Source organism: Choloepus didactylus, chromosome 15 (assembly GCF_015220235.1).
Source record: "Choloepus didactylus isolate mChoDid1 chromosome 15, mChoDid1.pri, whole genome shotgun sequence".
Lineage (NCBI taxonomy): Eukaryota > Metazoa > Chordata > Mammalia > Pilosa > Megalonychidae > Choloepus > Choloepus didactylus.
This window is the reverse complement of record NC_051321.1, coordinates 69,984,956-70,011,610: the sequence shown is the minus strand read 5'-3', so window position 1 is coordinate 70,011,610 and position 26,655 is coordinate 69,984,956. Positions and strand designations below refer to the sequence as shown.

The 26,655-nt window shown below is 35.0% G+C and overlaps 1 protein-coding gene across 5 annotated transcripts in view; it reads left to right on the top strand.

The window, feature by feature from the left end:
- Nucleotides 1–24,089, top strand: part of PPP3CB (protein phosphatase 3 catalytic subunit beta) — a 45,799-nt gene extending 21,710 nt beyond the window's left edge. For 2 of the 5 annotated variants that reach the window (XM_037804126.1, XM_037804130.1), the window contains exons 10-14: nucleotides 8,812–8,889; nucleotides 15,502–15,586; nucleotides 16,242–16,339; nucleotides 21,009–21,038; nucleotides 22,474–24,089. In XM_037804126.1, coding sequence (XP_037660054.1) covers nucleotides 8,812–8,889; nucleotides 15,502–15,586; nucleotides 16,242–16,339; nucleotides 21,009–21,038; nucleotides 22,474–22,652 — 470 coding nt within the window. In that variant the 3' untranslated portion in view covers nucleotides 22,653–24,089. The remainder of the gene's footprint in view (nucleotides 1–8,811; nucleotides 8,890–15,501; nucleotides 15,587–16,241; nucleotides 16,340–21,008; nucleotides 21,039–22,473) is intronic. The other 3 variants (XM_037804127.1, XM_037804129.1, XM_037804128.1) reach the window with 3 other exon arrangements.
- Nucleotides 24,090–26,655: the final 2,566 nt, after the last annotated feature.

Genomic DNA, 26,655 nt, shown 5'->3' with positions numbered 1-26,655 from the left:
ATCAAAGATAAATATATAATTTTAGTGATGATACTTTTCTGATAATTTATAGGGATACCTATTAGTGTATGCCTATTGGACTTTTTAAGAATCATAACTACTATTTGAGAAATTTTGATTCTGTCTTTTGTTTCTAGTCCTATAGAATTCTTAGGATTTCCTTAATTATCACATTCTTCTATTTTAGTGGTAATTTTTTCACAAGGCAGTGCCTCAATTTCCATGTGTGGAAAACGACAGTATGAGAGTACAGACACGATTATAAAACATTTTGTTCCATATACCCCTCTGTTTTTTCTCACCTCTTCCATGTTACGAAATGTTCCTTTCTGTATGAGATTCTTCTGCCAAGGCAGATTTTGGTTCAAAAATTTAGAATTAATTCTTAAACTGTTTATGTTACACAGTTTTTCTGCAGATTGCCTTCTGTCTTTGTCAGTTACTCAGTAGGTCCTACATTAAGTTAATATGGAGATAGAATTACTCACTTTAGCACTTGAGAAGAGAGCCAGTTAAGGGCATAAGGCAAGGGATGCTTTACACTTTTAACCTTCTATCTTTGGAATATGAGAAATAGTTCAATCATAGCATCATCAGGCTAAAGGGAATTTAAGAATTTCTCTTTCTCATTCTCCTGCTTCCAGGCTTAACTGCAACTCAACCATTTTAATGTTAATAGGGATGGGGATTGGGGAATGGAGAGGATAAGGGTAGGAGGAAAATGGACATTTCATAGATTCTTTTACTTTGTTTTCAAATGCCTCCACAATAAGGAAATTCCTCATTATGACTAATCTAAGTATTTACATTATGTGTGTGAAAACAAGGAAGGAAATAGCAATAATAGTTTTTTCTCAACCAGTATACCTATCAAACCCAGGGTATCATGGAGTTTTATTTGTTTGTTTTATAAACCTTTTATTTTGAAATGCTGTCAAACTTATAGGACAGTTATAAAAGTAATACAGACCCCATAAAGAGAACACCAACATACGCATATCCCCCCAAATACCTAGATCCATCAAGTTTAACATTTTGCCACATTTGCTGTATCATTGAAACTATCCATCCATCATTCTATCAGTGCATCCATCTGTCTATCTATGTAACTATCTGTTTATTTAATCTATTTATCAATCCATTTTTTGAATACTTGAGTGTAGGTTGTATATATCGTACTCCTTGAACCCTTAATACTGTCATGCACATTTACTAAGATTTCCTAAGAACAAGGATATTCATGTATGAATCCACTTTGAGTACCTTTTGAACCTTCTCTCCTTCCTTATTAGATCATGTCCAGGGACATGTAATGCTTTTAATTGTCTTTGCTCTTTAGTTGCTTTTTAAAAATTAATCCTGGGAACATACACACAATATAAACTTTCCCATTTCAACCACTCCCAAGCATACCATCCAGTGGGATTAATCACATTCAGAATATTGTGACAGCCTCACCATCTTCCATTACTAAAACTGCCCCATCTCCCCAAACAGAAACCTTATACCCATTTTGCAGGAACTCCCTATTCCCTGCTCCCTGCCCCTGGCACCCTGTACTTTAATCTCCATTTCCATACACTTGCATATTCTCCAGTATGTTCTTTGTAGTTACCATGGGACATAAATGTAACAGCCTAATTCTATAACATTCTTGTTTGATTTGATACTGACTTCAATAGTGTACACAAGCTATGTTCTTATACTCGTCTGTTCCCCCTACTGTTTTGTGGTTCTTGTCGTTACATGTTTATATATTATGAGTCCCAAACCACTGATTTCTTGTTACATTGTATACATTTGCCTTTTAGATCCTGTAGGAACAAAAAAGTAATTATAAACCAAAAATACCAATAGTACCAGCATTTATATTAACCCCAGAGGTTATCCTTACTGGAGGTCTTTATTTCTTCATGTGGTTTCTATCTGATATCATTCTTTTCTTTCAACGTTTAGCATCTCTTGTAGGGCTGTTCTAGTGCTGACGAACTCTTTCAGCTTTATCTGGAAATGTCTTAATTTATTCCTCATTTTTTAAAGTTTTGCCAGATACAGAATTCTTGGTTAGCAGTTTTTTGCTTTTAGCATTTTAAATATTTCATACCACTGTCTTCTTGCCTCTTTGGGTTTCCAGTGAGAAATCAGCACCTAATCTAATTAAGGCACCCTTGTAAGTGACATGTTGCTTCTATTTTGGGGCTTTCAGAATTCTCTTTGTCTTTGGCATTTGACAGTTTGTTATATTACATATTTATCCTGTTTGGAGATTGTTGTGTGTCTTGGATGTGTATATTCATGTCTTTCATTAAATTTAGGAAGTTTTTAGCCATTATTTCTTTGAGTATTCTCTCTGCCCTCTTACTCTCTTTCTTCTCCTCAGACTCCCACAATGTTTACTATCAGTATGCTTGATGGTGTCCTATAAGTTCCTCAGACTTTGTTCATGTTTATTCATTCTTTCTATCTTCTGCTTCTCAGATTGGATGATTTCAGTAGTCTTATCTTCAAGTTTGCTGATTTCTTCTTCTGCCAGCTCCAATCTGCTGTGGAATAGTTCTAGGAAATTTTTAACTTCTGTTACTGTGGTCTTCAGTTCTATTTGGTTCCTTTTTATAATTTCCATTTCCCTGTTGAGTCTCTGTTTTGTTCATCTCTTGTTTTCCTAATTCCCTTTAGTTCTTTGTCCATATTTTTCTTTAGCTCTTTGAGGACCATTTTTAAAAAATCTGTTATGTTCCAGGTCTGGTCCTCCTAATGGATGGTTTCTAGTGCTTCAGTCTTCTCCTTTGCCATCACTTTTTGTTTCTTTTATGTTTTGTACTCTTTTGTTGAAACTGGGACATTTTAATATTTTAATGGTTTTCCCTGGAATTTAGATTCTGAGGCATGTGTTTCTTAAACTTTTGTCCATCTAGTGTTGTGACAGAGATTTCTTTGAATGCCAGGAGCCAACAAAGAAAAAATATAAAGAAGGAAAAAAAGAAAATACCTTTCCCAGTCTTTTGACCAGTGTGAGTGTTTTCCTTCAGGGTTTATCCATACAAAGAGTTTAGAAAATAGCTTTGGTCCAAAGTGTAGGTGCATCTCTGATCCTTTCTGCATCCTTTTGTGTTAGGCACACACCCCCACCCCCACCCCACCCCCTTTTACATGGATACGAATGTCTCCTCTTCTCTAGGTAAGAGTTTTCTTATGGTCCTGGGCACTGCACTATATGTCCTGCAGCCAGCAATCCTTGTCCTAGGTAGCATGACTTGACTGCTCTCCCACAGAATTCTGTAAGAGAATTCCATGAACCAACCACCTTCTACCCAGGGAGCAAGTTCTGGTATGGTGAGTCCCTTGAGCCACCAACGGACAGATTGGGGTAGACATACATGCTCCCAGTATGTGTGTGAGGGTTACTCTGCTTTGTCTGGAATAGGGACCATCTGTCCACACTGGGAGCACAGGCAGCCTGCACACTGAGCTGGTGAGTGGTGGAATAAGGGCCAGCCACAGTGCCAGGAGATCTTACTGCTTTTAAGTAGCGTTTTTCTTGATTTGTCACTTGCCTGGTTACTGTAGTTCTTTAACTGCTTTTTGGAGCTTTGAGAAACTTGTTTCTTTCATTTCTTACAGGTTGTTCAAGACTTCTATGAAGGGACCAAATCCTAAAGCATCTCACTCTGCCATCTTGATTGAGGCAGGGCCCACATCATAAGAGTTTTAGAGCTTATAAGTGAACTTAACAATTATGTAGTTCAGCTCTTTTGGAGAGATGAGAAGATTTCATCTAATTTCTTTGGGCTCTCATGAGTAAAGATGGAGCAGTGTATGTTTCTATCAGTGTTTCCTACGTTTGCATACATTTGAAGTGTGCTTCTAAGTGGTCTTTGGTTCTTTTGCCACTCTAGATCATCTTTTATAAGATAAGGAAGTATTCTGACCTTTTGAACGTTTTTGTGGTTTTTCTGTGAATCTTCTGTAAATTATTCACATTCTTCTAAAAATGTGAAGCTCAGATTTGAACATTATATGTAAATAGAATCCTACTCAGTGTTAAGTGTGGTAAGAAAATTTTGTCAAACTTTTTGCATATTTTACCATGTTAATATATGTTAGTTGTTCAGATAGCCTAAGCACTTGCTGATGCTAATGAAAATTTTCTTTTATTGTGAAAAACAGCATCTCATTTGTTCCACTTCCAAAAAGCCAATTAGAATCTGATATAGTTTCCTGGGAAGTCACTAACCTAGCCTAGAGGCTTCCTGAACACCTGAGTTAATCCTAAGGTTTAGATGAAAGCAATGTTTTATTAACCTTTTGAGGGATAGGAAGCTCCCCCCCTTTTTTGAGAACCCGCTTTATTCTTTATTTCTTTTTTCCTAACATTCTCATGTTGGAAAATTTCCAAAATATGCATAATACAGTGATTAATGTAATATAATGGATAGTATACGTACTTAGATATAATATAATGAATGATATAATGAATTCCTATGTATTTATTACTCAGCTTCAACAATTGTCAAATCATGTCCAAAATTGTTTTATTTGTATTCTCATCTACTACACTGCCCACCCAAATTAACATGAAGCAAATCTCAGCTATCATTTTTTTTATCCACAAACACTTCAGAATGTGTTTCTAGTAGATAATAACTTTTTTTTTTTAATATCCATGCCTAAAAATATTTATTTGTTCCGGGTTACTGAAGCCACCAGAATGCAATATACCAGAAATGGGTTGGCTTTTAACAATAGGGATTTGATAACTTAAAAGTTACATTTCTTAGTCCATGAAAATATCCAAATTAAGTCATCAACAGGATGATACCTGGACTCTGAAGAAAGGCTGCCGGCATCTGGGACACCTCTGTCACATGGGAAGGCACGTAGCCAGTGTCTGCTGGTCCTTTGCTCCTGAGTTTCATTGCTTTCAGCTCTTGGTTCCGGTGGCTTCCTCTTTGAGCTTCTGTGGGTCCTGTCTTAGCATCTCTGAGGCTTTTCTCTCAGCTCTCTCAGCTTCTGTGGGTCCTTGCTTGCTTCTCTGGAGCTTTTTCTTTCTAAGCTCTCTCCGGGGTTTTCTTCTCTGTGCTCTCTGGGCTTTTTTCTGTCTTTTATCTTCTCATAAAGGACTCCAGTAAAAGGATTAAGACCCACCTTGAATGGGGTGGGTCACATCTCAATTGAAATAACCTAACCAATAGGTCTGCACCCACAGGAATGGATTAAAAGAACATGGTCTTTTCTGGGGTACATAACAGCTTCAAACCAGCACAGTTTCTTAATACAAAACGCTTTTGAGCATCTGATAAAAGTTATGGATTTTTACCCCAGAAAATTTCACAATAATTTCAGGAGGTTTATAGATCTGAAGTGAATTGGTAAACCCTCTCAGGCTTAATGATCTCAATTTAAGAACCTCTGTTCTGGAGGATCCAGTGTTGTCTTATCTTCCATAGAAGGTCATACATGTAAGATTGATTCATTTACTAGAGTTTTTTTTTTTTTGTAATAGAAATTCTGCTTTGTTTGATGTACTAAGGATGCAAAGATACGAGATATGGGTCTTTGCAGATTAATACAGAATTTAGATACATAAATAATAATAAATATAATATGGTAAGTCTCCAAGAGAGATACAAGCATAATTTTATAGGAATTAAGAGGAGGACAGAAGTTATTTTTGTCAGGAATTAAGGTAGCATTTGAATTGAGGCTTGATAGATGTGGATAAGGGATTTGTAGGTAAGAGAACCTTCCAAGCCTGAGTCTGAAAACAAGAAAGCATAAGGTCTCTTTGACAAACAGCAAGTGGTTCTGTTGATTGGAGAATAGGCTCTATGAAGGACATTCTTAGAAAAAGAATAAAAAATTAGGTCAGTTGTAGATCATGAGGATTGTGATCACTTAGAGAATTTGGAAATTTAATAAGTGGCGGAAAACCATAGAAACAGAACGATATGACCATGAATATTTATTTGAAAAAATTACTTTAGTAAATGTGTACTGGATGAAGGGAAGACTAGAGATTAGGAGACTTGTTATGAAATTCCATCAGTAGTCAAGTACAAAGATAATGAAACAATGGTAGCATTTGGAATGGAGAGCAGAGGAGAGCCACAAGAGCTGTATGAGTAGAATCAGTGGGATTTAACAAGAGGGGATGGTTGAAGATGTCTTGGATGTTTTAAGTCTGGTAATGATGGTCCCATTTACACTATTGATGAAAACCTCCTGTTATTCCAGTAACCTCTTACTCCATTATAGCTACTCTTCATCTTCATTGGGCTCTCCAGGCCTTTTTGTATGTCATTTCCTCCCCATTCAGATCCTTGCTTGCCTCTCTTCCTTCTTAAAACTACTTTCTCTCTTGTCTTTCTACTTCATTCATCCTGTAAATCTTTAAGTACAACCATCAGTTTTTTCCATTCCTATAGCCAGGCTATAGAGCACTGCTGGATACATTTATGTAATCTTATAGGAATAAGATGCCACCCGTTGATTTCTAGCATTAGCTTAGCTTTCAGTAGTATCCAAACATCCCTTTATGTTCCTGGTCTATTTCCTCTCACATTTTCCTTAGGAGATATTCTTAATTTTTCATAAACAATGTCTTTTCCTAAACTCTGACCTCACTTTCAGAGAAAACACATGGCACTAGTAGGAAGTTTCTCTATTTACTGTTCACCTTGTTCCATAACTACATTCAGTTTTAGTTCTTATCTTGTTGAAGAGGTAATGCTTCTATCCAGGGCTAGCCCTTCTAACTTGTCCCTAAATTCCATTAACCCTGTATTTCCTCAGGAACCTTGCTTCATCAGTTAGGTCCTCTATATTTTCATACTCTCTTTACTAGCTCTTTCAAAAATTGTTCAAATCTATCAGAATTTTAAAGAAAAAATAAACATTTCCCTCATCTCATATCTTTCTCTAGCTGCTAACATGTAGTGACTTCCCTGCCTTTCCTTCACAGCCAAGCTTTTGGGTGAAAACTTAAAAGCTACTATTTAGTATCCATAAATGGTTCCCTGTAGATTTGTAGAGAGAGCTGGTTTCCTTAACCTGTCACACAAGGCTGTTAGTGACCTTCCCTGTTCTTCTCCAGCCTCACTTCCTGCCTTTCTCCTCCACATTCTTTGTCCCTTGTCAACACAGCGTAGCCAATTTCCTGAACGTGCCATGTTCTTAAGTTTTATGCCTTCATTAGAATTATTTTTTATAATGGTTTCATGGAGATACAATTTACGAACCATACAGTTCACCTATTTAAATTGTGTTATTCAGTAGATTTTGGTGTATTCACAGAGTTGTGCGACTATCACCACAATCAGTTTTGCAACATTTTTGTCATCCCCCAAAATATATCCTATACCCATTAGCAGTCACTCCCTGTTTCCCCCCAGTGTTCTCTGCTTCCACTGTTCCCCACCCCATCAACCAGTAATCTGCTTTCTGTCTTCATAGATTTGCCTATTTCTGGACGTTTCATATAAATGGAATCATATATATGGTCTTTCTTTTGTGACTGACATATTCCACTCAGCATAATGTTTAAAGGTTCATCCATATTTTAGCATGAATCAGTATTTCATTCATGTTTATGGCTGAGTAATACTCATGTGGATATACCACATTTTGTTTATCCAAAGTTAATGGTTTGGGGTTGTTTCCACTTTTGCCTATTGTGAATAATGCTGCTATGAACATTCATTTAAAAGTTTTTATATGGACATATGTTTTCATTTTTCTTGGGCATAGGCCTAAGAAGTATAATTGCTAGTAACAAAAGTTTAACCTTTCCAGGAACTGCTAAACTGTTTTCCAAAATGGCTGCACCATATTACATTCCAACCTACAGTATATAAGGGCTTTAATTTCTCCATATCCTTGTCAACACTTGTAATTATCTTTATCTTTTTTTTTTTTAAAAAAAAAAGCAGTTTTATTCACACATCATACAATCCATCCAGCATGTACAATCAGTGGCTCTCAATATAATCATTGAGTTGTATATCACCACAATCAATTTTAGAACGTTTTCCTTGCCCAAAAAGAAAAACCCCATACTCCTTTTACCCCCCATTATTGACACTTAGCACTGGTCGGGTACCTCTGTTATAATTAGTTGAAGAATGTTATTTTACTGTTAACTATCATCCTTTGTTTGTATTAGGTATTTTATTCCCCATATACCACCGTATCATTAACACTTTATAATTGTGTCATAACATTTGTTCTAATTCGTGGAAGAACATTCTTATATTTGTACTATTAGCCTCCTTTATCATCCACAGCAGGGTTCACTACATTATATACTCCCTTGTTTCATCCTCTAGCTTTCCTTCTAGTGATATACAAGAAACTAAACCTCATTTCAACCACAGTCACATACACAATTCAACTCTTGTTATTTACACACACAATAATGTTCAACCTAGGACTTTTTTTAAATGGTGGAATTGTACAGTGATTTTTTTCTTACCACCAAATGCTGGGGTATACTCAGACCTGCATCCATGGATGAAAACTTGAAATGTGTACAGTAACATGTTATTTATATCTGTCCTTATCTCTGTGGGGCTTCTTGTTTTCTGAGAGACCTGAAATTTTATTCCATAAAGAATGTCTCTCTCTCAGACTTTTGTTCATTTCATTTCCTTCATTTTGAAAGCCTTTTATAATTTATTTCTGTCATTCCTGATATCAGAATGTGTTAGTCATCTTGGGTTAAAAATTATTTGATCATTTATATGAATGGTTGCTATATATTTATATAGACAGTTGTACCTGCTAAGCTAACATGTAACTTTTGTTTTTTAATAGTCACAGAAATGTTGGTAAATGTTCTGAGTATTTGCTCTGATGATGAACTAATGACTGAAGGTGAAGACCAGTTTGATGGTATGATTATTCATTCTACTATTTTTTTATTGTGAAATGGTATCTCTTAATTACCCAGCTTCAGCATTCATTGTTTTGCAAAAATAATCATTACTCTCAAATTGCTATGCTATTTGATAAGTGACAGTCACTTTTTTCAGATATTCTTCAAGATTTAAAAATAATGGTAGTGATCTTATTTTTTATGGAAGTATGAGGAAGAAGATGAATTTTGGGAAAAGGGGAATTTGGAAGCAAAACAGGAGGAAAGGAAAATTGAAAGGTCCTAAAGGTTGTGGTTCTTCATGAATATGGACACTGCTTAGAGAAGGGAGGATAGCAGTGCTTCTTGTTTCTTACAGTGTTCTTACTGCATTAGAAACATACCTGTATCCCCAATGTTGCTTTCACTTCTTCCTTCCAAAAACTAAAGCAAGCTGTTCCCAACTTGTGAGTGGTGATTCTAAAAGACCACTATTAATTTAGTTTGGGATTCAGAAAGCAATTTTTTCCATAGAAACAAGGTTATACGTGGTTGTTAGTTCTTGTGTAAGCCAACAAACCTATGTACCTAATATACATTTGAGGTATAAATTAATATCATAGAAACAAAATTCCTTTTATATAGATGTTTTGGAAAAACTTTGTTTAAAACTTTTCAATTTCAATTTATATTTAAAATTTAAATCAACTGAGCAAACAAAAAGGTAAATCAATTGTAAACTTTAAACTATTTCCTTCCATATTTCCCTCACATTTTTTGTTTTAGTATACTTTTTATAGTTGTAATTTGTATATATATATTTCTGTGTATTAAACATGGTCTATATTTTGGTAAGTTTTAATAGCTTACATATTTCTAAGTATATTAATATACTATTATTTTCATAGTTAATCTCAGGTTCTTTGGGTTTTGGATTGTTTTAAATTATCTTTATTATGAATAGCAGTTCAATAAACATCTTTGTATAATAGCTTTTATTTTCCTTGGAATAAATTTCTAGAAGAGAATTACAGAGTTAAAGAATTTGAATTATTTCAGCTATGAATTGCCAGATTGCTTTCCAGAGGAACTAGACTAATACAAAGTACCTCTAGTAGTACATCTGTGGTCCTCTTTCTCCACAGGCCCACCTCATTGGGATTTGTCATTTTTTTCTTATTTTGCATAGTAGTAAATTGCAATTGATTAAATTTACATTTCTTTGATTCCTAGTGATGCTAAGGGGGAAAAATTACTATCTCCTTTTCCTACTGTGTAAATTGTCCATCTCAACCACTAATCAAGTAAAATCTGAGGAAAAACTATATAGAAATTTTTCTACTTAACAACTGGTGTAGTTCTTAAACACTGTTGTAAGCCCTTTTGTTTAAAGTACAAAGTGAACATGTACAAGTGTTCCCTGTTGCCGTCTGTTGGTGGCAGGTAGAGTTGTGCTTTTACTCTGGCTTATAGTTTTGTTCATAACTGAAATAAGTATGGGGGTTTGGATAATAAGCTTTAATGAGTAATATTTACTTTTTCTTATTTTGATTCTCCTTTTGATGTGTAAAAGTATTTGGTTTTACCATATTTCATCATATCTGTCTTTTCCATAAAATTTTAAATAGTTTTAATTAAATATTTCTCTTCCCTGTTCTGCTGCCGCTATTTTTTGTTAAAATATATCTAATTCAGATTCTGGCATCTTATAATGGCTCTGTGGCCTCAGGCAAGTTACTTAGCCTTTCTTAATCTTAGTTTCCTCATCTTCAAAATGGGGATAATAATTACTACCTCATGAAGTTGTAGGTATTGTGATAATGACTAAAATAATTCTTGATACATAGCCCGTGTTTTTCAGATGAAGTTTTCTGTTAATTTTTCAAATTCTGTGAAATATCTAATGAGAGTTTTAATTGTTACTGCATTAAATCTGTATCTAAATCTAGGGAGGGTTTTTTTTGTTTGTTTGTTTAAATAACATTTAGTTTTCCCAACTAAGGCCAAGATCTCTTGCTCTATCTAATTAGTTCGTTTAATATAATTGCTCCATTTAATATATTTAATATAATTACTCGATTTAAGATTATATTGTTTTTCTCTGGAAAAAGTCTGTTATTACCAAGTTAAATTAATACTCCAGTACTTTGTAGTCTTATTGGTATCACAATTAATATATTTTCCAATGGTGTATAGAGGAATACATTATGTATTTTTGGGTTTATCCTATGTCCAACAACTTGGATGAGCAGAATTATTTCCTGTGGTAATTTTTTGTTTTCCTTATCAACTTTTTAAATAATAAGTTGTCATTTGCATAAGGCGTCATTTGCATAAGGCTGATACTGTTATTTATTTTCTACATTTTGCCTTTATTTGTTATATTATTTAAAAATTATCAATGTTGCCAATAGTGGGTTGAATCTGAGTGGTGATAGGTAAATGTTTTAGTCCTATTCCTATTAAAAAAAAGAAAAAAATTTCCCTACTAAATCTAATTATGGTAGTTAGTTTAAGATACCTATGGTGTATATGAAGATTGATGCTGAATCATTATTTTGGGTTCATTCGGGAATAAATACAAATTTTTATTACATTTTTCTGATGAGATTTTATGTACTGTTCAGTATTTTTCTCATCAATATGATAACTTATGCTTATCTATCCATTTGTATTGCTATTGTTGGATTCCAGGGATGAATCAAATTTGATGAGAAAAAAGGCAGTATGGTTTAGTAAAAAGAGTCATTGGTTTAGGTGTCTTGGCACTACCATTGCACTACTTGTATAATCTTGGGAAAGTCACCTAATTTCTCTTCTCATCCCTAACTGAGGGAATAGAGAGGATAAAAATTCTTTCCCACTCTGAAGTAATTTTTTAAATTGTCAAGCACCATTTATGACAATGTTTCTATGGGAAAATACACTGAGTTCCACCTTTGAATACTAGAAATATATCTCCCTCACTGCCAGCATGGCTGGTGCATTACTCCTCATTCTTTATCCTTTCACTACCAAGTATCAGGATCAAGGACTTGAGGAAAGTTTTAAGAACTTGTGTCTGGGAGTTTACATTTAGGAATGGGAGGGTTTGGTAGGGGAAAGAAGATTGAGGGAACATAAGAAAGGGGAAAAGACTAGGTTAGATACTAGGGTTAGTACGAGGTAAGAAAGAGCTACTGAAACTAGGTTTATTTTCCCTCCTTATTCATACTTCCTTATTTCTTCCCTTTAACTCTGTCCATCTTTTCTCCTTTCCTTTCACCATGATGACAGGACTTCTGTCTTCTTCCCCTTTTCCTCCTTAGTGGTTGGAACCATCCAGTGGACCAGGCCTGGGGTGAAATCTAACTCTAGAAACAAAGTTTGGTGGAGTAAGGGTTATTGTGGAGGCATAATAAGGGTGGGATGAAGAAGAGGGTTAGCTTTTCTCTGGGAATGGCAGAGAGCTGGGTTGGAGATTTCCCAGTAGCAGGAAGGAAAGACTATGAGACTGGGTAAAGGAATAAGACTCAATTTACTTTTAAGTAATAATACTTTGGTATTCTGTATTGTTTAATGTATGTGTGGAATTGTTTTTAAAGGCAAAAGTTTGCATAAACAAATTGCATGTAGAGGTGTTAATCTCATAAAAGAGTATTTTTGAACACTTCCTGTGATATTTGGAATGCCTATTGTTTCTTTCAAATCTTTATCATTTGTTTTGTGCTTAGTAAAGAATATTCAGTCCATATGCGTTATAGTTTGACTAAACTGAAACTTGCTATTTCCTATAATGGAATCAAGTATCTCAGCATTAGAATGGAGGATACAGAAAGCTCAAATGAAGCCATCTTATTGCCCACTTTTAGCTATTACTTGTTTGAAACAATCTGTTGCTATTTCTGCAAAGAGATATACCCCAAATTCCCACATTAGATTGGGAACAGAAAGCACATATTATTGTTCCTGAGTTTATGCAAAAGTTCTACAATTCAGATTCAAGAAATCAAATATTCTTGTTATTATGGAGTGTGGGAGGCTTAGCTTTTGCTTTATTGGGATGGGTGAGATTTTCCACTGAGATAGTTTATAAAGTTACCTACATTTCTCTGTGTATACTACAGATTTTGCAGATGTTGGTGTCGTTGAAGAACCACATGAGCTTATATCTCATTTGTGTCATTACCTTTCACTTAACATACTTCCATGGGTGACGCATTTACTTAGAGTTATCAATATAGATGTGCAATTGTTGTTAGCATAGTCTTTTATCAGTCTTATGTGTTTTCATGTGTTTTTTTCTGTCTCTAATTATGTCTATTTTCATCAAATATTATAGTCATTCTGTCCATAATTTCTTCTGTACACATATCTTTGAAAAAAAATCTTTATTTTAGCGCTCTACTCAGTGGCATCCCTCTTTTATTCGCCAGATTCTACAATACTACATTTTTCAATTTTTCAAATATGAGGGCCTTCATTTTTCTCCCTTTCTTTCTACATTCATTCTTCAGTACCACTGCCAAGTTAAATCTCTATCTTTTTATTTGTCTCAACCACCTTTTCTCCATCATTCACTTCCTTTTTTCTGGACTCTCCATCTGAAGAACGGCTCATATATGGCAATAAAAAAGGTACAGACCAGACAGAGTAACATTGTTTTGAAATATGACTTCATAAGTTATCCTCATGTCCATGTAAGTTAGCACATTCACTGACTAATGCTTATGCAGAGTCCTTTTAGGCCTTCTGCAAATTTAGTTTAAATTTTAACTGAGTTAGTATTTGGTGTTTTTGGAAGTCATATTCCAAGATATCTGTCTTTCTGTGCATGGAAATATTTTCCCCTCTTTTTCATTCCTCTTGTTTTTAAATTTCATTCTTTTGCTTATTTGTAATGTTTTGTACTTTTCCCTGCATGATTAGGGTGTTTGATTGTCTGTCTTATTCCCAAAGTAATTTTACTGTGGACATTTACTTTATATATTATGCATGATGTGTTTGTAGACTGATTAAAAATCCTGATTTGTACAGTGTTTTTATATTCCAATGAATTTTTTCATTTGAAATCAGTAGTTAGCATATCATTTGGTTTTACAGATATGTAAAAATAATGGCTGAAAATACAAATTTACCTCATTATAGCCATCCTCCCCATCCCCCTACTCCTCACCCCCAGACTAGCTATTTTTAAAATTCTGTCAATTTTAAAACAAAATGACTATATTAATTGATTAGAAGAGAATCAGACCTACCATGAGTTCTTGGACAAGTCACTTAATTAACTTGTCTATAAAATGAAGAGATTGAACTATACAATGTTCCTCTTCAGATTCTTACATTTTATGATTCTGAGATTTTAGTAATTTTTTTTTGGCAAATTAAAAATACCTGTGTAGTGCCATGGTATCCACATGGTACTGAACTTATAAAATTTGTAGCTACAGTGCTCATATTACTCTTTGGAGCATCATAAACAAGGATGTGGAGCACATTTTCCCTAAAATAAGTGTTTTGTTTTCATCTTGAAATAGGATTCCTTTTTCTGTTTTCTTGTAGTAAGGTCCAATGATCATCTTAGTTTTTAATTATATGTATTTGTGGACTGCTTAATTTTTAAATGAGATGCTCTATCCCAGAAGACTTACAGTTGTTCAGACCTCTGTATACCTAAGGCCCCTTCTGGCCTAGTGTCTTTAGCCTTTCCTTAACCTTCTCAACCATGGTGCTTCCATATGTCTGTTTTCATGTTGAAGCACAGCTCTGAGGAACCACAGTTGGGGCCAAGTGATTCTAGTTGCTATGTATGAGATAACAGGACTGAGATTATTGTTGTTCTTTCTTGAGGTCAAGGGAAGGAAGCTATAACCTTTAACCTTTAAGTCTTTCTTCAATCAAGGGTCCAGCTATTTTAGTATATTCTGTCCTGTGACAGCTAACCCTTGAGAGATGAAGTCATAGTGATGCTTTAGCCGTGTTTCTCAGGGAGTCTTTCTCATTGCATAGTCCCTTTATGTCATACACAGATGTTATGTATGAGCTTGTATAGGTATGTAAGACCTTGTATATGCTTGCACGACCTTAGAGAAGGACACCTAGTCCACAAAGTTGAGGTGTATGTTGCTATTCAGATGTTGGTATGGTCTTTAGTTAGGGGTCACCTGCACAGTGATCCCTTCAGACCATTAATCTTAGGACAGCATAGAGCAAGGAAGTTTATTTGTCATAGTATGATGAGATATTTCAAGCCTGCATGTTAAAGGCTTAACAGGGCTATTACCAATTCTTCTGTGTTAGTCTGCATGCCATAGACTCCCATGAGAATTAAAAGACTGTAGAATTGTTACCAATTTTTGTCTTTTGTTTTGTAATGAAGGTTGGGCTGAAGTTTCTTCCCATTACTGTTTTACTCATTAGTCAGTGTATGAGAGTCATAAAGTTTGTGGATTACTCTTCATTTGTATCTGTATCAGACCCCAGTATTAGACCAGTACTGAGCTAAACATTGAGGGAGTGAGAAGCTCTTCAGCATGAGTTTATCCAGTCTTCTCCATATGAGCTGATGGCAGGGGGCTTGGTGTTGGTGCAGATGAACATGGAATAGGCTAATAGAATGAGGCAAGTGTGGATGCTCTAAACTTGAGCCTTTCTTTCTGTCCCATTGAAAGTAGGTTCAGCTGCAGCCCGGAAAGAAATCATAAGAAACAAAATTCGAGCAATTGGCAAGATGGCAAGGGTCTTCTCTGTTCTCAGGTAATGAAATGTTTTCCTTATTATTTGTTTTGCAGAAATTATTTTTATTGTACTTATATGTCCTCCTTGACATCTGGAAGCAGTATCATAGTATTCTTTGTATAAAAAAGTTGGTTGTACATTTATTTGTTGAAGAAGGGAAATAAGTCCCTTTGAAATGACTTATTATTGCTTGCCTTTGTTATCTCTTGTTCTTCTGTGGTTAAAGCACTAGGCCTGCACTCTGAAAGTTAGAGCAGGATAAGAAGGATAGGGTACTTTTTAGAGTATTCCTGATGAGCTTGCTCAACCTTATAGAAAAGTTCCTTTAGCTGAAGCCACAAATTGTCTTCCTGGGGTTGATTGAGGAGGCTCAGATTCAAGGGTACATATAAATGGGTCATTCCTTAAAACTTTGTAGAACTGCTTACATCAGACATTTGAATTTTAGAGCATATGAAATACCATATTTTCTCAATTGTGAGGTGCCCATTAATGATGAATCTAATAAAGCTTTTCAAGGAGAGTAATACAGTTGTAAGGCATACCTACATATCTGAAGCATTTAGAACATGGAAAAATACATGTCTTGGAATTGAGAAAATACGGTAATAACATCTCTTTTAAACAAAGTACTTACCGGAAGTCTGATGTTTGTTATCTCTCTCTGTTTTAGGGAGGAGAGTGAAAGTGTGCTGACACTCAAGGGCCTGACTCCCACAGGGATGTTGCCTAGTGGAGTGTTGGCTGGAGGACGTCAGACACTGCAAAGTGGTAATGATGTTATGCAACTTGCTGTGCCTCAGATGGACTGGGGCGCACCTCACTCTTTTGCTAACAGTACACATAATGCATGCAGGGAATTTCTTCTGCTTTTTAGTTCCTGTCTCAGCAGCTGACACAGGCAGGGTACTATATGATAGGGAGTATCTGATTAATACCTGATCAGGGCAAAAAATTGATAGAATGGATATTGCATTTGTTGAAAATAATGGTCAGTCCCTCAGCTTTTCATGAAATGATATGGGAGCAGCTCATATCATAATGTCTGAAATATTTATTTATTCATTTGTCTAATGCACCTTTTTCTTTTAAAAGCCCCAGTTTTAGAATGTGAATTAGAGATAGCCATATTACTGAAATGGAAATGTAATTCCATATATTTTTTTAATTATTTAAAATTTATGTAATTGTATTAGCCTGTGCTTATTTTTTCATTGGGAAACTTCAAATATTTAATTTTAGAATTAACAATCTGCTTGGGTCCCAGAACATTACTTATGCACTTCACTTGCCAAAAGATTTGTGCAAGGTATTGTACCCTGCTAAATGATGCCAAAGTTTGTTTTCTGTGGTGTTTGTCAAATGTTCTATGTATAATTGACTGTCTGTAACATGCTGTTTCCTTCCTCTGCAGATGTAGCTGCTTTCCTAAATCTGTCTGTCTTTCTTTAGGGTAGCTGTATGTCTGTAAAAGTATGTTAAACTACTCTATCAGATACTTGTCTTTGGATGTAGAAGCAACTTTGTAGCACCTTGTTTTTAGGCTAGCTGCATTTGTTGCTGCACTTTGTGCATTCTGAACATGAATGTAACATTAGATATTAAGTCATTGTTATAAAGGAGTTGAACTTAAATCTTGTAAGTCAAAATTGAAAGGGTGTTTATTATTAAGTGTGCCTTTATTTTGCATGAAAATAAAAAGAATTATACGTAAAGCATTCCTGTAATCTGGCTCATTGAATATTTTATATATATATATAAACTTTTTTTGCATAAGTATTTGTGTAAATACTGGATCAATTTTTTTGAAAGCCCATTACAAATTAAATAGAAGATGGTGATTTGACTGTTATAGACTATACACAGTAACTCAAAGTCTGGATTTTTCCCCCTGTATAGAAAGCAAAAACTGTGATGTGGAAAAGCATTATTTTATGTTTTAATATAGCTACTTTTGACAGCCCTCCAAGGGTCATCGTTCTATTAAAACAGGCAGCAACACATCTGAAGTCTACCTTAGTTGTAATTAACAGTTTATTTTTGGTGTTGTAATTAGTGAATTTTTTAAAGAGAAAAAAATAAGAAATTGTACTTTAAATTTTTGAATAAATTTAAATTAGATTGACTTCACAATTTCATTTCACTCAGTTCCATTATAAATGCTTTTTAGTAATAATAACTTTTCCATAGACAAATAATTTTTACTTGTAGCCTATATATGTTCTATTTTATATGTTATTGTGCTGTCTGCTACTACCAATGGTATATGTGAGAAGTACAACTATATTTTAAAATTATAGTTTCAAAATTTCATTCTTAATGAAGTTTCTTTAGATTAAAAAAAAACTTCTGTTCTGATTCTCTTTACCTTCTGTGTCCTCCATTTTTCTTATTATAAACTTTACAGAAATAAGCTAAAAAAATCATGAATTTACATTAAAATAAATAAGAGACCTAAACAGTCAATAAAATTAGCAAAAATGTAATAGAAAATAATGAATTTTAATAGCTTAAAAATATTATACTCTTTCTCCTCTTTGCTCAGAAAAGAAAAAACCAAAAGCATATCATAATTAAATGAATCTATACTATAGTCATCTCTCAATTATCCTTGGGTATATTATTACTTTTTCATTGTATCCACAATAAACATTGCTTTCGTATTTCACAGTTAATACCTGCTGATTACACATTTTGTTGACAGCTCAGCCTAGTACTCCAGCTTGGAAACCACCAACTGTAGGGAAGGTTTGAAAGACAGCAGCTTTGCTGAAGGGACTATCTATTCCCAGCATAGAGTGAGTTATTAAAGAAGCTGAGCTTAGGGGGTCTAATTTAGGAAACTGGATATCTGCCTACTTGCTTGTGATTGCTCTTGATAGTGTAGTTTGAGCATTTGGTTTGAAGTGATTTCCCTAGCATAAGATAAACTCACTTTGAAACAAGTAACAAAACTCATTGAATCACCACATCTGTGTGATTTTTTTTAAAAAATCATCTTTTTTAATTTTTGTAGATCTTAACCTGTTGTTAGTGTGAATAACTCAGAGTTAAATATTGTACAAAGAAAGTTTTACAGTTCTCAAACCTGTTGTCAGAAAATAAAAATTGTCTTTTCAGTAACTTTAAGGTTAATTTACATGATATCTCTCAAGTGTTTTATAAATTACAAACTATTGGAGTAGGATTTGATGTTCATATTTTATTTGTATTTTTTCGTGGAAATTTGATTGGGAGCTAGCCCTATAATGTTAACTTCATCAGGACCTTTATGGGAAAATATGTGGTATTCCTTACTTTAGTAATGTCAAATGCCTCTTGATATCATGTATTCCATGTAGTATTAAGAACCAGAGTTTGAGGCAGCACTATATTCAAACTTAGGAAGGCCATTGTCAAGATGCCATATGTAACTGAAAACAAATGGAGGGAAACAGTGTCTTTCAGACAGAGTTTTGTAATTCTCTTCATCTCTTTCTTTCTAACTTAATGTTTAAGCTTCAGATGACCGTCTTTCAATTCTAAGCACTTACACTTGACATGATATGCAGTTTTGAATGTGGCCTCAGGAAAGAGCAGAGAATGTAATTTAACCTAGAAAATGCTTTTACATGTAAAAGTAAAAGCCTGTAGAATGATTTCAGAAGTATATTGTCATATTTAATAATTTAAAAAATTTATTAACACTTTTACCATTGATAAAATACCAATTCTTAAAGTGATATCACTTTTTATTCTTTACTAATTGTCATATATAATATAGGCTATGAAATGTTTCATATAAAGTGACTTCTGTTTTCACAAGCTCTTTAAAACAGTCTGATAGGCGTTTTATTTTTTCCCCTTTAAATTTCTAAAGTATAAGGATAATTGTCCACATTTTGAAGAGTAGGAGTTCCAGGGCTGATCAAGTAGAGGTGGGTCAATTATCCAACAGTTTTCTATCTGGGCAAATTGCAAGAGTATTTTCCAAGTGTACAGGGCTAGATTTTTAAAACAGTGATTTGTACGGTGGTTGTATAATGAGGTGTCTGCTTTGATTTATAATTTGATAGTTAATATAATTTAATAGTTAAGGAAAGTTAACTCTTCCTTTGTTCGTTGTTTATCCTGCTTCTTTTGGGTCCTCAGTTTACTTTACTATCTTGTTAAGATCAGCAACGTTTCCCAGTTTAGTGTAATTTAATTCTTTAAATTCATCAGGGTCCTTTATCATTAAAACTACTTTGGATAAAAGTTATTTCTAAAGCATGTTTATTGCTAAAAAGTCATCTTAGGAATAGTTATCCTCATTGGCCTTTTTGTAGGAGAAGCAAAGTAGAAGAGAACTTATTGTTATAAATATTCTTAGTGTGTGAACTTTGGGTAAAGGTAGAGAATGAGGTGAGGTAATATTCTTCTCTAATCATAGGTCCCAGTCCTCATTGTGAGCACTTTATTTATACAGTTTGAGCCCAGTAATAAACCAAAAAAGAATCTTTGACTATAAAATATGCTGAAATTCTCTAAATGGGCCAGTGACAGACCAAGAATGCATTCCTCATGTATGACCTATATGTATATCCATGCATGAAATAATTAGAATGTATTGCCTATGAAACCTCAGTTCCATCCCTTGATTCTTCCCTAGTTGATAGATGGCCTTGAAAAGATGTTTAGTATCCTGTCGTCACATGAGAGTACAAGCTATAGTGCCTGAGATAGATTTTAGTTCATGATAAACTGAATATAAATTGATTTTTTAAGGACTAGTAGGTGTTAATATTTTTAGGTATTTAGAACATCTTTATTAGAATAGAAAGAAACTTTCTAGTAAACAGGTTCTTTTTAGGTTTCCCACAAAGCTACAGAACTGTTCTACTTTGAGTAACTCACCAGGTTTACTGCCCTTAAATGTCATTGTAGCCACACCAGTTTTTGGAGATGATGCTTTGCACTATGAATTAGAAGGGATAGGAAGAACATTGCTGACCACTTCTAGCTTATGGTTTAGGGAGCTAACCGGATTTAAGTACACCTGTTTGCTTTAATGCTATAATTCTATGATCATAATTTTACTTTAGAAAATTTCTCTGTGATTGTAATGGATATAATATAGCAAACTTTGGAAAATTGAAGGCCATCAAAATACTGAACTCAAGATGGGTAATTAAAGCTAGAGTGCATTTGCATGGGTGCTGAGTTGTCTATGTTTACATATAGGTCTATGTGTTCCGTGCTCTGAGTGATGTTGTCATAGTGCTCTGTGTAAACTGTGCTGTGTCAGGAATTGGGGGATTGGATGGGACTCTCTGGTATGAGTACTATTTGTTACATTGTAAATGATGATATAGTATGGGATACTGTGATATTTTAAGTGATCATTGCCTTTTCTGCTGTACAATATGACCCTTCTCATCTCTCTCATTCATTTTGCATGCCTCTGCTCACTTCTGTACAGCCACAGTTGAGGCAATTGAGGCTGAAAAAGGTACGATCAGAGTCCTTGTGCTGGGCAGAGATCTGTGGTGTGTGGGTGGGCATCAGAGAATGTCCTGTGGGGGTGTCTTACTCCTAGCTTACACAGTCCAAGATGAATCAGACTCAACTGACTCATCAAGTTTAGCAGTAGCATTCTATTTCTTTTACTTTCTTTCTTTTTAATCACAAGGACTGATGTACAGTGACAGTCTGGTTTTTTTCCTTTCTTGATATAATATGCAAACAGCATTTAATATTCCTGTTTTCTTTAGAGTTTAGCATGTTATGCTATATATATATATATATATATATATATAGCACTCAGAGTTGCCTGTTTTAATGGAAATGACTAAATTGACCCTGCAAATGGAGATCAATTCCATATTTCGCATGATTCTGCTACTCATATTTTTTTCCTAAGTAAAACCCCTTCTAGATACAGATGTGAGTTTGGTTTTTCCTCATTTTTCAGTAGTGTATGTGAGAATGCAAGAACTGTCACTATGACAGTTTATTTTTAAGCAGTTGGGGCTATAGTTTGCTGATAAGATTATATTCATTTATTTCATTGTTGACTTGATATTACACATTGCTGAATGTTTTGCTGTTTCCCAGCCATGTGCTTGGTTTACTGCACAGACTCTGAGTCCCAGGAATTGCACATATTAAGCACCAGATAATAACCAGTAGTATGGAAATCTTTTCTATGAACATTTTAATAATAGAAGTTGCATCATTCCAGATGAAGTGAATGAGAACCCCAATAATTGGAGGAGGATTGCCATTTATTTTGATTTGGGTTTCCAAAGAACGTGTAGTAAATGGCCAGTGAATTAAGGAATACAGCTCCTAAAATATGAAACTATCAATTCTTTTAGCTATCAGCCAAACACAGCTCTAACTCCTGGAGGTATTTCCCACCTTTTTCATTTCATACTGGTAGTGATGGGATGATGTCACCTTGACCTCCAAGATAGTTCTTCTGAATTTTAACTTGACTTCTTTCTCCTCCTGAGATCTTGGTGCAGATTTGTATGTTGAGGATTAACTTTGTTTAGCCTTCTCACTTGCCCATACTTTTATGCTGCCTTACTGTGATAGTCACTGGTGATCTTAGGGTCTGAGATAGGAGATAATTGATATAGTAGAAATCAGTCCGAGACCCTGAAATCATTGCCTTCAGGTTGATTTTGAGGGCACAGAAGGGTTGTTTTTGTGTTTTTGAAAGGCTATGCTAATACTTGTCATCTGGGAAGCTACCATGTCTATATTTAGGTTTAAACATTTCACATTTTAAGGGGAAGTTGAGTGGGGATAGGATCCAGTTAAAGTAAGATTTAAGTGTTATAGCTCATTTCTATTTTCTTAAAAATCATTAATTTATGTTTTTGAAATCTCCAAAGTGTTTTTCAGTTACTGACTTATCAAATTTGCATTTTGTTAAGCAATACGAGGATTCTCTCCAACACATAGAATCTGCAGTTTTGAAGAGGCAAAGGGTTTGGATAGGATCAATGAGAGAATGCCACCCCGGAAAGATGCTGTACAGCAAGATGGTTTCAATTCTCTGAACACCGCACATGCCACTGAGAACCATGGGACTGGCAACCATAGTGCCCAGTGACCCACAGCTTCCCAGGGACTCTCACATCTCGGGCCCCAAATGGACAAATCACCTGAGGAGCCGGAGGGGTCTGCCAAGCTGACTGTAAATGTCACAGTCCCTCTGGAGAAACCATTGTGCTTTTTGAGACCCCAGCCCCTTCCCTGGATGGAGGCTTGAGGGCCCTGGGACATGTGCTATCTGATAATAGTGGGTCATCGCTGCCAAGGTGGAAAGCAGAGAGCAAGGGGCTTGGGGCAGTTTCCAGTGGAGGGCATCTACACCTCCGTTTATGCTTGTGGTTCACACATTTAAGTTTACAAATGAGATTTCTTTTTCCCCTCAGTAGAGTTAGATTTCGTTTTTCAACCATGACTTCAAATACAATCCTAAGAGCTAATGTGGACTTTTTTTTTCCATGACATGTTTTTAAAGGATGAATTAGCATGGTCTTAAAATACATTTCTGAGGTTACTAAGCTGTATTTTGAATTATGGGCAAAATGCTAAGAAACCCAGTTGGCATTTATGCAAAATGCTAACCTCAGGTCTAAAGTTCTTAAATGTGGCTAATTCTGTAACATAATCTTTGTATTTTTCAATTATGAATGCATTACCTATTTCTAGGCATACTTCTCTTACTTGAACACAAATCTGAAAACTAATTCAGAATCTTATCTGCCCAGAACTTTTGACATTTACCCTAGAGATTTAAGAAGAAAGCCTCTAAATTTCAAAATTGTGAATAATTACAGAATTACTCATTTAAGATACTTTAAAAGAAGTTTGTACATTGTCAAAGTAAATTTTAATTCAAATCATGTCTGTAAAACTTGACGTATTTTGTGTATGCATGTTTTCATTTTGCAAATATTTAATATATAGACCTATGATGTACAGGTACGACATGTATAGGTTACCTAGATGTTACGAGAAATTTTAGTTTATTGTGAGTACTCAATTTGCTTAAATAGCCACCAGGGTGATTTGCTGCTGGCTTTGTATCATTTTTATGTTTCAATGCAAAGGAAATTTTAAAATGTTCTGGAAGTGTTTTTGATTAAGCAATGCAGCATAGAGGCAATGGTTCTGTTCAATCAATTCAGATGTTAGTGGAAGCATAAAAGTCAAGACTGCATGTTGAAACTTTTCTTTTGATAGTTACAGAATTGCTTGGTTAAACTCAATGGAACCATGTGCTAATTTTTCACAATTATTGACCTGTATTGATTGACACTATAGTTTGGTATTTCCCTTTACTTTGGTGGCCTGCTTCCCTCATGCCCTGGAATACAACTCAGAGCTCCAGGCAGCGGAACCATTTATTGTTTTGTTTGCCAGAAAGTGCACCCTGTATGGTCTCCTGTCTAAGTTGGAAATATTATGCATGTGCAGGACTATTCGAGTATTTTATAAACAGTAGCACACAATAAATTCCATGCATGGGCCGCTGCTCCTATCTCTGTGTTGGGTTTTATTTGGAAGATGCAGTCGGATCTGACCTTCTCATGCGAATCAGAAGGAACATCCTGCTAATGGAACTGGGATATATCCATCAGAGAAGATCATCTCATGGATAGTTCTCAGTGATTTGATAAATTCTTTTCTTCATAAATTTTGCTTAAAAAAAACAACAACTTTTTTTTTTACATTTGCTTTACATGAGCATTAGTAATGAGTACTAGAGGACTTTGGATACCTATGATAGTCCCCCTTAATCTAATATTTAAAATCACTTGTTTTTGCCTAACTTTAATTGAAAGAAAATATGTAATAGTGGATAATATTGTATTTTGTTTAGGATTTTGTTACATTGGCATTGGGGATTTCTTGGGTGTTTAAACAATATTTAAGAATTTTAGCAATATTTTGCGTTTTCCTACCATAATATCCCTTTCTTCTATGCTATAATTAAGACAAGTATAGAATTTTGCAAATTCAGGGAAATTAGGATACTGCTCAATATTTTATAATAATGTACTCATAATAATAGTTCTCGATAATAATGATAGATATTATGAAGAATTGATTTAAATTGTAATGTATATACTTGTCTAATTCTAGAGAGCAAACAGAACTTCTGAAATTGCTTCTACTTGCTATGATATTGACTTCAGCTGCCTCTAAAATTATTATACATTGTTTTATGAAAGCTATGCGTCTCTAAAGTGAGTGCTTAGCTAGTGTATCAGGTGCCAGTAGTTTCCTTAGCCCTGAGGGTCATCACTAAGGTTTTATAGTGTTTGTGGGAATTATGGGTGAACATAAAGCATCATTAGCCAATGAGAAGAAATGTGGATTGATGATAAAAAATTAAGTAGAGGAAGATGAAAGTAAGCAAAAGGAACAGAATTCAGAAAAAGTGGTACACATGAAGAGCAGTAGAAACACTCGATGCCTCACAGACCACTTCCTACCTGTTGAACAGAAACTTCTTTCTAGTCTTTGAAACTAGTTTCACAACGAACCGTGGAAGTATTTATTAAGTTTTTGTTCATGAAGAATGCAAATTGTGAAAACTTGAGATCTTTCTAAATTGTAAATTTAAATAACTACCAGAGAAAGTAGTACTGATGGTAAAATGTAAATATTTTGATATTTTATTTCCACCTCTAATCCTGCTTTATGATCAAAGATGACACTTCTGAGTTAGAAAAGATGATCTCTGACATCTTGTGCCTTTGGCAGTTCAGTCATTATTAACAGAACCCGTAACCCTTGAGATTCTGCCAGTTATATTTGAAGTAGCCTGAAACCTTTGCTCAAAATGAATAATCCCTCTTTGTATTCAGAGTTTTTGCCTACAGTGCAACTGGTTTTTCTTTGTCTATAGCTCTTCTATATAATGTTATGTTTTGTTGAATACTTAACCTTTTTCTTCCACTTTCCCTGCTTGTAGTTTGTGCTTTCTACACTTTGGGGTTTCTTTGGCATCTATTCTGTGCACATGTTCATATGCACATTGTTGCAGTGGTTCTGTTTCCAGTTTGGTGATGTTCATGGAGGCAGGTAAGTGACAGAGCTGGAGCCAGATGTAAGTAAAAAGCCAGGCCTTGAAGTCATATAGGATCCCCTAGTAACTTCTCATAGGTTTTAAAGCTTGTTAACTCTAAGAAGAAGGGAACTAGGAATGTGGAATTGAATTTCATGGGTCAGCATCCATTACAGGAAGGAATGAGAATGGTTGAATTGATTTTTTCCCATCTTCTGTGCCATCAAGGGCCTATGTTTCTACCCTTCCGCTCTTAAAAATAATATGCATTTTTAGCCATTAACTAAAATTTCAGACTTGTTTAATATTCCAGAAACATTTATTCATGTGTCAAAATAGACAGGTGGATTGCCCCTGGTGGTACCCTTGCTCAGAGAGTAACTTACTCTCTTTTCAGGGAAAGTAAATTCTGAATGTTTCTCCTGTAATTGATTTCCTTCTGTACCATTAAATGACCATGTGTTTTCTCCTTTTTTTGATGCTGTATTTGTACTGAAGCCTAGATTGAACATTGTTGAGTTCTGTTTGAGTGATGTTCATTGTGCTATGAAGAACACAGGACTTGGGGGAACTCATCTTGGGTCAGATTAACATCTAGGACTCCAGGGGTTCCTGTTCTTCTGGGCTAGTGCTACCCTTTCCAACCAAATGCTGACTTCTGAACTAATCCCAAGGATTTTTTTCTGAAATTCTGGACTGAGAGCAGAAATGCTGTCCTGCTTGAGAGAGATCCAAGAAACAGTAGGCTTCATTTACCCTCAGCTTGACCTTTGGTGTTTGGGAGTGTAAACAGAGTCCTGAGCCCTCTTGGCTCAGAACAGGGCTCAGAAAAAGAGAAGCCTCAGGCAGAGAGCAGGTCCGCACTTCCCTCAGTAGGGAGAATTCAGCCTTGTCTGTCAGGTTGGCATGGCACACTTAAATCACAGAGGCCCATCATTTCAGCAGTTTAGAGGAAAGTGATATGAAAGGACAGCTGCAAGTTAGCCACAATCTAGATCTGAGGAGATCAAGCATTCACTTCACTTGGAGGAAA